Below are 12661 nucleotides of genomic sequence, written 5' to 3'. Positions count from 1 at the left end.
TATGTGAATTTAAAACGTAGTTGTAGCCCAAGCAGAGAGTAGTGGAGCATTGCAAGGGAACGTGCAAGATTGGAAAAGGCCTTGATTCTCAAAACAAACGAAAAACAACAAAACGCAGAGAGCAGCCAAAAGAGAACGCGAACACCAGATCGAAATCACAATGCGTGCACCACCTTGCACCCCGTTTCAAGCTTGCTCGTCGTCCAGACGTGCACGCTTGTTTTGCGCATCGTCCTCAGCATTGCTGCTCGCAACAACATCCGCATCGGTTGCAGCAGACTCTTGGTGATTCCGCTTTTGCGCCACTGCGCTCAGAGATGCCGCCTCGGTCGCATTGGCGTAGGCGACTTGCTCCGGCAGACGGAACGAAACACAAAACATGTGCTTCTTGGGCGCAACATCACGCACGTCGTGAACCTTGACCAGGTGGTCGTCGACCGGGAAGCGCAGGTGCTTGCTGGTTCGTGCGATGGCATCGGCTGCCATGTTTTCAGCGTTGGTGAACATGTACACGTGGATGACTGGCAACACCTTGAACACGTCGCGGAACCCGAGAGCGAGCGTGGACGTTGGCTGCTGCGCACGCGCCTCTGCCTCGGCTTCCTCGCCGAAAATCCCCATAAAGCTGTCGAGAAACTCCACCGCAATGGCTGGAAGATTCATCATGACCTGCGTGAATGCCGGCAGAGGATTTGGCTTGCCAGAAAGATGCGAGGCTAGAATGCGGACTGCCAAATCGCGCACAAACTTGCGGCCATCTTGATTGCTGGCATGTACGAGATGAGCAACCTTGTTGGCCTTGGCGTTGACCAACAGGCTCTCGAAGGCCACAGGGTTGAGATCGTTTGCGTACACGACACACTTTTGCTTGGCAATCGGGATGGCAAACGGGCCAACGCCGGCCATCATGTCGCACGCCACGTTCGGCGCCGGGCAGCCCTGGATGATGCGCCAGTGTTCCTGCTGCAGACGCGAGTTAAAATACACGCGGGAAAAGTCAAAGCGGAAGATGCAGCCGCTCTCCTTGACCTCGACGTTGAAATCATTGTCGCCAGCAAGCAGCTCCATCTGGAAGAAGCGGAAGGTGTTGTCAATGTTGTGGGTTTTGTTGACAATAGTGCGCAACCGGGGGAACTTGAGCATGGTCGCCTGACCAACCACAGTCTTGTATGGCAGGTGCTCGTCTCGCAAGTTGTAATGTGCGACATGGCCGACCTGCTCAAACGATGCAGGCGGGTCCACGGGGAGAACTGCAGTCAGGATTTCCTCGAGATTCCACGAGTCGACAGTATACTGGACACCAAACACGACAAGATTGGCGCTGGCGCCGAGATCGCGCATGCTGTCGGCCATCTCGCCAGCAGGCAGCTGAGGAATAAACTCGTCCGCCGGAGTAGGGATCTCGCCCACAAGCGGAGTGTCCTGAGGTGCTGCGTAGAACAGAATAATCATTCGACGCTGCGGATCACCGGGAAACGGGAGGGCGTTTCGCCGTTTGGGAAAGTTGAGGTGCAGTTTGCCAAGGCGCGCAAAGTAGGTGCTCACTTCGGCCGCGGGCAGCACCACGGCAAACACCTTGAGTGTCACATTGAACTTGGCGAGTGCCTCGGGGTTGTCGAGAGAGACGAGTCCGCGCACGGCAGACGGCGGGCGCAGGTTCTTGCCATACAGCGGCTGCATGACCTGGAGCGATGCGAGCCACTCTGGGTCCATCGGGATGACTGGTTCCGGGCGGGGAGGCTCGATGCGCTGGCGTGGCAGCACGGCAGTGTCTGACGGTTGAGCCTGCGCTTGAGATGGAGCGCTGGGTTGTTCCATTGTCTTGGCTTCGGTGGAAGAGCAGCTCCTCGTGGATGAGTGGATTGACGCTGATCGTGAGTTCGCGAATGCGAGTGGTGTTCGTTGGTCGTTCTGACGCAGCAGATGAGCTGTCGTAGCAGCAGCAGTGGATGTGAGCTTGGGCGCACGTGTACTTGCTCCAGCCAAGCCACTGAACGAGGAATGGCGATGATGAAACGGACGAGGTTGCTGATGGTCAACGCAAGCAAGCACGGCAGCAGCACAGGCAAGTGCAGGAGGAGCAGAAGCAGAAGCAGAAGCAGAAGCAGAAGTTGAAGCAAGAGTGCGGGCAAGCGGATGGCGGAGGAGCAGCGGCACTGGATGGCAGAGCAGCAAGGCGCTTGGTGATGGTCGGAGCAGCGAAGGCAGCAGCGTTGTTGAGAAGAGAAGCACGAGAAGAAGGACTGGGGGGAAAAGTCGTCACATGCGCTCCATTCTCAGCAAACGAGTCAGTTTCAGTTTGTAACAACAATGTCGAGCAACATAGTCTGAGAGCGAGTCTCAGAATCGCTTTCAGCCAAAATCCATTCAGTCCAAATTTTTATGGCTTCTTCGTCGTCTCATTCTGCTGCTGCTGCCGCTGCTGTTGTGCCTGGCTCCGCGGCTGATATTGCAGCAACGCCATACGAGGTCTCTGACTTGTCCGCGCCCGTGCTCGCCAACACGCTCCTGCGCATCGGCGTCTCGGTCATGCACTCGAGCCATTCCGTGCGCTCCAAGCTCCTCTCGGACTCTGGCGGCTACCTGCTCCGCAAGCGTCCTGTGCCAGACCAGCCCACGCTGCTCCCATTCGTCCCAGACTAGTAACGCACCGCACGCCGTTTGAGTTTCAGTGTCTCTCCCCCCCCCCCTCTCCCCATGCATTCGGAGTTTGAACTTTTCGACAGCAATTTGCATCTTGCTTCCGCTCGGTCTGAGCTTTGGCCGTTGTTGCTGATTCACTCTGATTCACTCTAATCTGCTCTGCTCTGCTGAAGTGCTGCGTTTCGCCTGACTTTGACTCACTTTGACTGCGGTCGACTGTGGTTGCTTTGGATTGGGTGGCAGTGCACTTTCAACCGAATTCGCCAACGCGCAGGCAGTCCAAGTCGAGGACATTGTCGCGCGTCCCACTGGAGCGCCAGGATTCCACTTTGACACGGTGCATGACTTCCACAAGGCGTATGTGAGCAAGGAGCTGTCGCCGGTGGATGTCGTGACGGCGCTGAATGCCGCCATCGCCGCGTCCAACGCGCTCGAGCGGCCCCTGCGAGCGGTGATTGCCACGCAACCCGACAGTGTGCTCGAGCAAGCGCGGGCCTCGGAGCAGCGCTACCGTGATGGCACTCCGTTGTCCCCTCTCGACGGTGTTCCTGTCGCCATCAAAGACGAGCTCGATGTGGTGAGGGTTTTTTTTTTTTTCTGTTTGTTTTTTTTGTGCATTCGTTTTGGGGGGTTGTGTTGTTGTCAAGCTGGCTGCATCTCAGCAATCTCAGCAAGAGTATGAAGAGCACGAGCTCAGACACGTACGTGCCGAAACGCTAAACAACCCAAGTCGTTTTGTTTTTTGCCAGATTGGCTACCCAACCACGGTCGGAACACGCGTCTTGGGCAAGGTTGCCACGACCGATTGCGCCTCAGCGGCGTCGCTTCGTGCTGCGGGTGCCATCATCATTGGCAAGACCAACATGCACGAGATTGGCATTGGCACGACGGGGTCGAACGTGAACCACGGAGTCTGCCGCAATCCGTACAACCTCGGCCATCACACCGGTGGCTCTTCGAGCGGCAGTGGGTCTGCCGTCGCTGCCGGCTTGTGCCCTATCGCCATCGGCGCGGACGGTGGTGGCAGTATCCGCATTCCGGCCTCGCTTTGTGGCGTGGTCGGCCTGAAGGCGACGTGGTCGCGCATCAGCGAGTTTGGTGCCTTCCCCCTGTGCCCGTCTGTCGGCCACACTGGTCCGATTGCAAGCACCGTGCGCGACGTGGCACTGGCGTACGCACTGACCGCTGGACCCGACAAGCGCGACGAGTACTCCACCATCCAGCCGAGCATTCATCTCTCCAATTTTGAGAGTGACGATCTGACTGGCGTGAAGATTGGCGTGTACGATCGCATGTTTGACCACGCCGACGAGCAGGTTGTAAAGTCGTGCCGTGCCATGCTGGATGTGTTTGTTTCCAAGGGCGCCACCATCCGGCCCATTGCCATTCCCGAGCTTGAGGAGATCAAGGTAATGGGGGGGGGGTGATATTTTGTGATGCTTTGTGCTGTATGTGTTGTATGTGCTGTGGTGTCTTGGTTCGGAAGGAGAGCTCACCGAGGCACACTTTTTGTTTTTGACACCCGTGCTCCTTCCAATCAGGTGAGCCACTTGATCACCATCCTGTCGGAAATGATTGCAAGCATGCGTGGCAACATTGCCGACTCTGACTGGCACCGTCTGAGTCTGACGACGCGGGCTCCACTGTACCTGGGTGAGATGTTCACAGCCACCGACTACCAGAACGCCCAGCGCTACCGCACTCGAGCAATTCGCACGTTGCGTCGTCTGTTTGAGGAAGGAGGCATCACCGTGATTGCTGTCCCGTCCACGGCTATTGCGGCACCACGCATCAACGAGCATGCCCTGGCAACCGATGAGCTCAATGCTCAGCAGACCGGCCGAATCATGCGAACGTCCGTGCTGGCAAACCTGACGGGAGTGCCAGGCATCAGCTTCCCTTCGGGCTATACAGCGGATGGTCTTCCCATTGGCTTCCAGCTGATGGGCAAGTGGTATCACGAACACACATTGCTGCAGATGGCACGCATTGGTGAAGCCTCTGTCACTCGTCGTGAGCCCGCTCTCTACTATTCTCTGCTGGAACAAGCGCGTGCTGCCAAGAAGAGCGCGACACCCAGCAGCACTTGCGAGTAGTGTTTCGTTGTTGTGTTTGAGCTTTTTGCGTTCGTTGATTTTGTTGTTCTCGTGCTTTGCTCCGAACCAAATAGCATGCTTCAAACTTTGAACGAACAACCAACCATGGTGGGGCTTTTACAAGCTTCGAGTAGTATTACATCTCAAAAAAAAAACACACACACACACAAACAATAAACAATGACGACAAGAAACCCACTGCGACGACAACAACAACAACTACAACAACAACAACAACAAAAATATCAACGCGTCGGAAATAGAATCAATCCTCAAAAACTTCTATGCTGCACACCCCATTCAAGAATTTTTAAAAGTCATCAAAAATGTTTGTGTTGGCACGGCCACCGCCACGACTGCTTCCCCGAGCGCTCGATGGCAGGCCAGAGGTGAAAGAACCCGACTGTCCCACGTCGAAATCGAGGCCAATGACGTGATCATCACGCCCTGTATTCAACGGACGGCGATCGGAGGCACGCCACGAGTCCTCATTGACATTGTTCGAGCTACTAGTTGCCGAAGCGCCAAGGGAAAATCCGTACACGCTGGAGCCAGCTCCGCGGGATGCACGGGTGTACGTCGAGCCCGTTGTACTCGACACTGGCGGTGCGTCGTGCACTGCAATGGATGGGGCGCTCGCGTTGGATGGCGCAGATCGGAAGCGAGAGCTGAAGCTTGACCAAAGGCCGCCAGAACCTGCCGCATCGGCAGTAGGGTCGACAATCACTGAGGTTGATGCAGCATTGGAAGATGACCGGCTCATAGAGTCATCGCCACGGGCCTGCAGAAACAACGAGATTATTCAGTGAAGGTGAGCGGGGAATCAAACAAAAGAACATTCAAAACCATGCAAAACTGAGCGCCTGATAGAAGGAAAGCCAAGCCCGAGCAAATACGCACCCGAATCGCTGGAAGGCTGTTGTGCGACGCGGCGCCGGGGTTTTGTGCACGCTCGCGAAGGCGACGCTCACGACGAATAAGTTCACGACCCTCGACAATGGCATCGTTGGCTAGGTCGTCGTTGTCGAGGAAGCGAGACATGCCAATGCACGACAGGAAGCGGCCGCAAGCGTGGAACCATGCGAGCACGGCAATGAGCACGATAAAGATGGGGAAGTACACGTTGAATCCGTCTTGGATGAAGCCAACAACGTCCATGTGGCCCATAATCTGCATCGCCAGTCGAGAAGAGTGTTCGTACAGATCAGCGCAAATCAACAACGAGCGTGCAGGACGAGAATGAAGAGAGCAGATGCAAAACAAACCTGCGTGAAGGCCGTTTCTTGCGAGATTGTCGAAACGACATGGCCGTCAAGGTGACTCATGCTCAAAAAGTTCAGGCAAAGCGGGGCTGTCAGACGCGACAGGAAGCTGTGCCAAATCGCAAAAACCCCAGGGCAAAGGTGAGCAACGGTGAAAGCTACAGCATTGAATCGCTGTGACTGGCAGTGCGTTCGTTGCCTTACAGTGCAGAGAAGAGCAGACTGCTGTCGTCCGTCTGTTGGTGCTTTGCAAGGTAATAAAAGTTGAAAAAGCGGATGCGGAAAATGACTGCATACGCGCAGATTGCCATGTAAGTCAGTGAGATGAAAGAAAAGACCTGTCGAAGAATCCAAAAACGAGAAACCAGTCAGACGAATTGCAACCAAAAGGCGGGGAGAGACAGCAGCAGCAGCAGCAGCAGCAAGAGCGGAACACAAATCACTGACCTCCACGTTGGTGTACTGGTAGGATGTGCCTGCGCTGTTCATGATGATTGCGTAGAGCGAAAGCGTCGGGTCGGTCTTGAAGAAGGAGCACTCGGACCAGATGATGGCCAACGAGAAGAACAGGAACACGAATGCTGCAAAGGCAAACAGCAACCGACGAAGACGGAATCGCCACAAGAATGCTGAGGACGGGACATTCAACGTGAGAAAAATCAAGCCCATCGTTCTTCTATCTTGCTTCTCAACAAAACTGACAACATTCGCTTTCAGCGGTCACATACTGAATTTGTGGACAAACTTCTTGAAGGGTCCGCTGTACGAGCTTGAAAGGTTGGACTGGAAGTGGGTCCACGCGATATCTTTCTGCTCTACCATTTCCTCGAATTCCAGCGCCTCGTCCATGCAACGCTCGTACAAGGCCTGAGTGCGACGCACAGCAAGCGAGCGGCGAATGACACGGCGGTGGAGCTTGGCCAGAGAGCTGAGGGTGATGTCTGTGAGGCCCTCAAGGCGGGATTCAGAGGCGGTGGAGCGCGAGTGCTTGTTGGGACGATTTGCGAGATCATCAGCAGCATTGGTCGGGCACTTGAAGAGGATTTCGTCCACGTATGGGCGCAAGTGGTGGGTGAAATTGATCTTTTGGGTAACGGCCTTGACATCCGTCAGCGTTTCAGAGAGGTCATCCTCTGCGTCATCGAGTTCGGTGCGCAGCTTGGACGCTTTGAACTGCAGGTGTCGAGTGACCCAGTCTGTTTCCCAAGAGTAGTTGGTGCACAAGGTATGAGTGTGAATGAACCAAAAAGAATCTTCACCAACCAAAAAAAATGAATGTAGCAAAAAAAAAAAAAACGAAAAAAAAAAAAAAAACATACCAGCCCGACTTTCGTTCCAGGTGGAACGCGGCGTTTCGACAAGACCGACACCAAGAAGCCCGATCAGCAGAAACAAACCCCATGTGTTTGAAGCCGCCATTGCGATACCGAGTAATGCATCCACGCTGAGCGAGGCTTTGATGGCAATGTACAAGAACAGGCCGACGACGAGCACGCCGAGAGAGCCGTACACGATGAGGTTTTCTCGGATGGACGTTTTAAGTTTGCCCCAGAAGGTAAAGTCGCCCGCGTCAACGTACGACTGCATGAATGGCAGGATAATCCTGCGGGTAAGTCAAAGCAGCAGCAACAACAACAACAACAACAACAACAACAACAACAACAACAACAACAACAACAACAAAAAACAAGTCAATGAGATGGAAGGGGTCTGTATCGAGCAGAAGCGAATGTGATGGGCAGAAACAAGTCAAACACGAAGGCTGCTCGCGCTTACCAAGTCAGGAGCTGCGAGGTCCAGTAGACAATCTTCCAAATGACTGGAAAGACGTCTGGGGAGACGTACGTCCACGGCTGCTCGCAGAACATGGTCGGATCGACGACTTGGTCGGCCTGGCCACTTGCTGGGACAAAGCCCGTGCTGGACGGCGTTGGTGCTGCGTCAGAGAGCGACGTGAGGAAGGTGACAAGAGCCTCGGACGTAGCAGTTGCGGCAGGCTCCAGGATGGATGCCGTTGCGGTAAACAGCAGGCTGTCTGACGGCGACAATCCATCCAGGGTCGTTTCAGCGAACGACGACGCGGACGGCGTTGCAGAGCCAAGGTCGGACGTGAATGTCGGTGCAAAACTGGAGGCAGAAGAAGAAGCGGATGGGAAGGCGGACGCCGATGCGTTCGGGCGCGGCGTGTGTTCGTCCAAGCAATGGTGGTAGTACGTCTGTGCAAGCGTCAACCACAGGCAGATCAGTTTTGAGACCAAGTCAAGAGGTGTAAAGTGCGTGAGTAGGCGAGAACTGAAAGAAACAAAAACCGCTAAAACGCGAGGGCAGCTGCCACGACTGCACGCTCAGTTGAGCGAGTTTGTCCAGCTCAACCACGGCTCGGGGGGAGGGGGTGGGCAAGTGAGTCATGGTTGCTTTAGTTTGCTTTGCTCTCAAAAGCCCGCAGCAACTTGCAACTTTGCACTGACAGTTGAAAGCAGAACGCGAGAAGCAAAGCGGTTTTTTCTTTCTTTCTTTTTTTTTTTTTTTTTTTTTTTTTTTTTTTTTTTTTTTTTTTTTTTGTTTTTCAAAAACCGGTTCGTTCGTTCGTTTTGAACACAACGAGCCGCAATCGTACAGACACGAGGCGTTGTTTGTTGTGTTTGTTGTGTGCTGTTTTGTTTGGATCAACGCTCAACAAGCTCAACGACCCCCCAAAAACAAAAACAGCGACAGAGTGTGAGAGAAAGCGAGACAGAGTGAGACAGAGCGAGTGAGCGACAAGCGGCCTGCTGTTCAGAGTCTGCTCGCGTTACGCGTCTGTCGCTCCATCACGAAGCCCACTGCACAAGTCTACCTCCATGCCCTGACTCGGTTTGGCGCAGACCATCCAAGCGCATTTTTGCTGCTCGACGTTGCCAACTGTCGTTGAACGATGCACGTTCCATGACTGACTGACGTTTGGGTTGAAACGCGTCTTCGTCTTCGTTTCCCGATGACGACCGAGCCCGCCGAGCCCACCGAGCTCGCTGTCGTGTGTGTACAAAGCATGGTGATGGATTTGGGTGGGGAGAAGAGAGAGAGAGAGAGAGAGAGAGAGAGAGAGAGAGAGAGAGAGAGATGACAATGTGAACGTACCGCTGAAATGTCCATCGGGATGAGGACGACAATCGACATGGAAAGGAACCAGGTCAGGGTGACGGTCAGCGTCGAGTACCAAGGAGCCATGCGCCAGTTGGCGTACTGCCGGTAGAAGGCAGCAACCACCACCGCAATCACTATCAGCGCAAGCACCAGCCCAAACGCCGACATTTTTGTTGTTGGTTAGATTTCGCCAAACAAACACAGACAGACAGAACGAAGAAGAAGAAGAAGACGAAGAATGATAGGAAGAGGAAAAAAATTTGGACTGGTTTTGTTTGACTGGAATAGATTACCATTGAAATACAGATGGGTCGTAATGGACAAAGACCCCAGTGAACATGGCAATGGGTCGAGTGTGCCATCGGTTGTCGCTGCAGTGATTGATCGGTCGGTCGGTGGCGACGATGGCCATTCTCCACCAGCATTTCCAATTCAATCTCATCTGCACCGATGCGTTTCATTGACTGATGCATTAGATCAAGCAACATCCACTCGTTTATTTTTGGTTGTTGTCTGCTACTCTACACAGAAAATGGCGACAACGACTGCAGCTGGCTCGTCGCTCGTGACGTTCGGGCGCAAGCGGTTCAATCCAGAGACGCTCGGCCTGCCTGCCGACTGGCGCCTGACCAAGTTCACCCAGCTCAAGGGCTGTGGATGCAAGGTGCCCCAGAAAGACCTGCTCAAGCTGCTCGAAGTCTTCCGAGCGAACTCGAACAACGCCGTGGCTGGTTCAGAACAACAAATCGCCGCGCCAACTCCGACGAGTGGTGGTGCTGCAGTGCCGGCGTCGTCCATCCCGGCGGCAATCACTGCAGATGGAACCATCGGTGTTGGTCTCGACAGCTGTGTCACCGAGACGCGGCATCCGGGTCTGTATCTCGTCCAGACCACCGACTTGTGAGTTGTTCAGCCGCCTCGATTCCTGTCATCCAGGCGTGTTTCTCGTGGTATTGGTGTTCTCGTGGTATTGATGTTGCTGAATGTCGGTATTGGTCTCATTTTGGTACGGTTGCTGGCGTTTTGCTCGTACATGACAAAGCTTCTTCCCGCTCATTGAGGATCCTTACCAAATGGTCAGTGCGCGTGGTCGCCTTGCTGGTGTGCATACTCCCTTTGGCAGTACTAAACTATCACTCACTGTGTTGAATTTCAATCCACCCTTGCTCTGATGTTCATTTAGGGTCGAATTGCGTGCGCCAATGTTTTGAGCGATTTGTACGCAATGGGCGTGTCCGAGTGCGATAACATGCTCATGCTGCTCGGTGTAAGCACCACGTTGACGCCAGAGGAATCTGTCATTGTCACGCCGCTTGTCATGAAAGGCTTTCACGACCTGTGCCAAGAGGCCGGAACCAACGTGCTTGGCGGGCAAACGGTCAAAAATCCCTGGTTTTTGCTCGGCGGCGTCGCCACATCTGTTGTCGGTCGTCATGAAATGATCATGCCAGGTACACGAGACAACCGAGCGAGCTCGTGCATTTTTGGGCATGCTTTGTCTGCAGATCTGCTCTGACACTCACTTGACTTTACAGATGGCGCAAAAAGCGGCGACGTCCTCGTGCTCACCAAGCCGCTTGGAAATCAACTGGCCGTCAATGCCCACCAGTGGATGCTGACAGATCCCGAACGATACAAGCGCCTGGACGGCGTTCTCACGAACGAGCAGGTTATCGAAGCCTACGAACATGCCATTACGAACATGACACGTCTGAGCCGCGTGGCCGCCCGCCTGATGCGAGAATTCGGTGCTCACGCTGCCACGGATGTGACTGGTTTTGGAATTCTGGGTCACGCCCGGAACCTTGCTCGTAGTCAGAAGGACAGCGTCAATTTTGAAATTGATGTCTTCCCAGTGCTGCGCCACATGATTGCCATGGAGCGCGCCACCCCCGTCTTCCATCTGCTGGAGGGCACTTCAGCCGAGACGTCCGGTGGACTTCTCATTGCGCTGGGTCCCTCGCCAGATGGCAAACTTGATGCGCGAGCAAACGCCCAGCGCTATTGCGACGAGCTGGCCCGCCAGGATCGTGGCTTCCAAGCCTATATCATTGGCCGTGTAGTTGAAGGTACGTGCATACATGGTTGGGGCTCGCTCAGTTGATTGTTCCTGTCCGATTGGTTGTTGGTTTAGGTTCTGGGTTGTTTGTTTTGTTTGGGCGAGAGATTCACGTGTGCCATCCATCTTGGTAGGATCCCGCGATGCTGTTCTGTCTCCGAATCTGCAAATCATCGAGGTTGATGCACCCATTCTTACGGTGTAATTGCATGTTTGAAAAAAAACAAACGAAAAATTCATTATTGTACAAAAATCTAATCTTGAAATGACTGTGGGGGTTTTCTCTTTTTGGCCGCGCATGCTTGACGTGATTGAAGCAATCACCGTACATGTGTGTGTGCCTCGGGTGCTCACCGGCCCTCGATTAATCGGTCGAGCTCTGATCGATAAAACAAAAACTCGCTGTTGTTGGTAAACGCAAACGACTGGGAAATTGCCAACCGGCCATCCGCGTTGGAACGCCAGAGAAATACAAGCTGCCCGGTTTCCGCCCGGACAACTCGGTTATTCTCGCTGATGAAGAACTGCTCGGCGAGGCCAGAAAAGGATATCTGATCGACCCGCTTCAGGTTGATGAATATTTCGCTGTCGAGCGCCGAGTACATGGATTGTCCGTTCGGCTTGTGTTCAACCGACTGGAATGTGAATGCGCTTGGTTGGAGTAGCAGAAATGCCCTTGGTTTCTTGATACTGTCGTTTGAAAAGGGGGGGGCAGCAAATCATAGCAGTATCGTGTCAGCAAATTTGAAACGGTTTCAAATCGTTCAATCCCGCTCTCGTCGGGCTGGGCTGCCTTTGCTGGTGCTTTCCCCGTCTCTCGTTCTCGGTATTGAAACCGTGTGGCATGGCGTGTTCCATTGTTTCCCTTGGTTTTGTGTGGCCTACGCCGCATCCGCGCCTGCTGTTCGTTGGCTGCGAGCGAAAGATCAGCACCCGATTCTCACCTTTGCGGCAAGTCTCCATCACCGCTCCCGTCGTCGCCGTCGTCGTGTCGCCGCACACGCTTGGACCGGTCAGACCAGTTGGAGTAAGCACTCGATGCGTCGTACGCGCTGTCTTCGTTCCCGTCAGTGTATTGCATTCGCCACGGGTCGCTCGCGACGTTCCTCGCCTTCTGGTTGCAAAGTGACTGGTCTTGTTGTTTGCGGCTTGGGTTGGAATTGCTTGGTATTGTGTGTGCTTTGAATAAATCTTGTTGCGTGGCTGTTGTGAGGCCGATCAAGCGAGTTACAGAGAGGTTGACCGTTCCAAAAGTTGTCCCGGTTTTGGTGTACGCAACTGTGTTTGTTTGAAGAGAGCATCAAGTTTGAGATTTGCAACGGGATTGATACCACAGCGAGTTACAGAGCAAACAAACAGAGACAAACAACTCCATTGATTCGATAATGCATGCTGAGTCAAAAACACCGCGGCAAGTTCAAGCATGAACGATCTAGACCAGCGCAATGTTGAGCGAAACTCAAAGTTCTTCCTACAGT

At 53.9% G+C, this 12661-nt stretch overlaps 5 protein-coding genes across 5 annotated transcripts; 2 read left to right on the top strand and 3 right to left on the bottom strand.

Annotated features, from left to right (window-relative positions):
• Nucleotides 1–63: 63 nt before the first annotated feature.
• Nucleotides 64–2233, bottom strand: CAOG_00347 (tRNA methyltransferase Trm5). The gene has a single exon (XM_004365161.2). It carries the CDS (start codon nucleotides 1816–1818, stop codon nucleotides 187–189), a length of 1632 nt encoding a protein of 543 aa, XP_004365218.1. The 5' UTR covers nucleotides 1819–2233; the 3' UTR covers nucleotides 64–186.
• Nucleotides 2234–2333: 100 nt separating this feature from the next.
• Nucleotides 2334–4847, top strand: CAOG_00346 (amidase). Its single transcript, XM_004365160.2, has 4 exons — nucleotides 2334–2642; nucleotides 2887–3220; nucleotides 3393–4052; nucleotides 4185–4847. The coding sequence occupies exons 1-4, from the start codon at nucleotides 2383–2385 to the stop codon at nucleotides 4737–4739; spliced, it is 1809 nt and encodes a 602-aa protein (XP_004365217.1). The 5' UTR covers nucleotides 2334–2382; the 3' UTR covers nucleotides 4740–4847.
• A 1-nt stretch (nucleotide 4848) lies between these two features.
• On the bottom strand, nucleotides 4849–9378 carry CAOG_00345 (hypothetical protein). Its single transcript, XM_004365159.2, has 9 exons — nucleotides 9119–9378; nucleotides 7778–8217; nucleotides 7321–7604; nucleotides 6730–7197; nucleotides 6449–6630; nucleotides 6206–6339; nucleotides 6005–6110; nucleotides 5640–5909; nucleotides 4849–5520 (listed from the first exon to the last, which is right to left on the bottom strand). Exons 1-9 carry the CDS (start codon nucleotides 9290–9292, stop codon nucleotides 5050–5052), a joined length of 2529 nt encoding a protein of 842 aa, XP_004365216.1. The 5' UTR covers nucleotides 9293–9378; the 3' UTR covers nucleotides 4849–5049.
• Nucleotides 9379–9624: 246 nt separating this feature from the next.
• Nucleotides 9625–11429, top strand: CAOG_00344 (selenophosphate synthetase). Its single transcript, XM_004365158.2, has 5 exons — nucleotides 9625–10024; nucleotides 10167–10200; nucleotides 10308–10575; nucleotides 10660–11193; nucleotides 11318–11429. Exons 1-5 carry the CDS (start codon nucleotides 9657–9659, stop codon nucleotides 11386–11388), a joined length of 1275 nt encoding a protein of 424 aa, XP_004365215.1. The 5' UTR covers nucleotides 9625–9656; the 3' UTR covers nucleotides 11389–11429.
• Nucleotides 11421–12302, bottom strand: CAOG_00343 (hypothetical protein). The gene is made up of 2 exons (XM_004365157.2): nucleotides 12128–12302; nucleotides 11421–11873 (listed from the first exon to the last, which is right to left on the bottom strand). The coding sequence occupies exons 1-2, from the start codon at nucleotides 12262–12264 to the stop codon at nucleotides 11534–11536; spliced, it is 477 nt and encodes a 158-aa protein (XP_004365214.1). The 5' UTR covers nucleotides 12265–12302; the 3' UTR covers nucleotides 11421–11533.
• Between the last annotated feature and the right edge of the window lie 359 nt (nucleotides 12303–12661).

This window comes from Capsaspora owczarzaki (genome assembly GCF_000151315.2).
Source record: "Capsaspora owczarzaki ATCC 30864 unplaced genomic scaffold supercont2.1, whole genome shotgun sequence".
In the NCBI taxonomy this organism is placed as follows: domain Eukaryota; class Filasterea; order Ministeriida; family Capsasporidae; genus Capsaspora; species Capsaspora owczarzaki.
This window is presented reverse-complemented; position numbering and strand designations above follow the sequence as displayed.

Bases quoted from the DNA above. Each gene is read 5' to 3' on its own strand.
- CAOG_00347 (XM_004365161.2), bottom strand. From the start codon at position 1,818: ATGGAACAACCCAGCGCTCCATCTCAAGCGCAGGCTCAACCGTCAGAC.
- CAOG_00346 (XM_004365160.2), top strand. From the start codon at position 2,383: ATGGCTTCTTCGTCGTCTCATTCTGCTGCTGCTGCCGCTGCTGTTGTG. The intron at 3,221-3,392 runs GTGAGGGTTTTT...GTTTTTTGCCAG, and splicing joins TCAAAGACGAGCTCGATGTG to ATTGGCTACCCAACCACGGT. The intron at 4,053-4,184 runs GTAATGGGGGGG...CCTTCCAATCAG, and splicing joins CCGAGCTTGAGGAGATCAAG to GTGAGCCACTTGATCACCAT.
- CAOG_00345 (XM_004365159.2), bottom strand. From the start codon at position 9,292: ATGTCGGCGTTTGGGCTGGTGCTTGCGCTGATAGTGATTGCGGTGGTG. The intron at 7,605-7,777 runs GTAAGCGCGAGC...ACTTACCCGCAG, and splicing joins ACCTCGCAGCTCCTGACTTG to GATTATCCTGCCATTCATGC. The intron at 6,631-6,729 runs GTATGTGACCGC...TCCCGTCCTCAG, and splicing joins GAAGTTTGTCCACAAATTCA to CATTCTTGTGGCGATTCCGT.
- CAOG_00344 (XM_004365158.2), top strand. From the start codon at position 9,657: ATGGCGACAACGACTGCAGCTGGCTCGTCGCTCGTGACGTTCGGGCGC. The intron at 10,201-10,307 runs GTCAGTGCGCGT...ATGTTCATTTAG, and splicing joins TTGAGGATCCTTACCAAATG to GGTCGAATTGCGTGCGCCAA. The intron at 10,576-10,659 runs GTACACGAGACA...TTGACTTTACAG, and splicing joins TCATGAAATGATCATGCCAG to ATGGCGCAAAAAGCGGCGAC.
- CAOG_00343 (XM_004365157.2), bottom strand. From the start codon at position 12,264: ATGCAATACACTGACGGGAACGAAGACAGCGCGTACGACGCATCGAGT. The intron at 11,874-12,127 runs GTGAGAATCGGG...TTCAAACGACAG, and splicing joins GATGGAGACTTGCCGCAAAG to TATCAAGAAACCAAGGGCAT.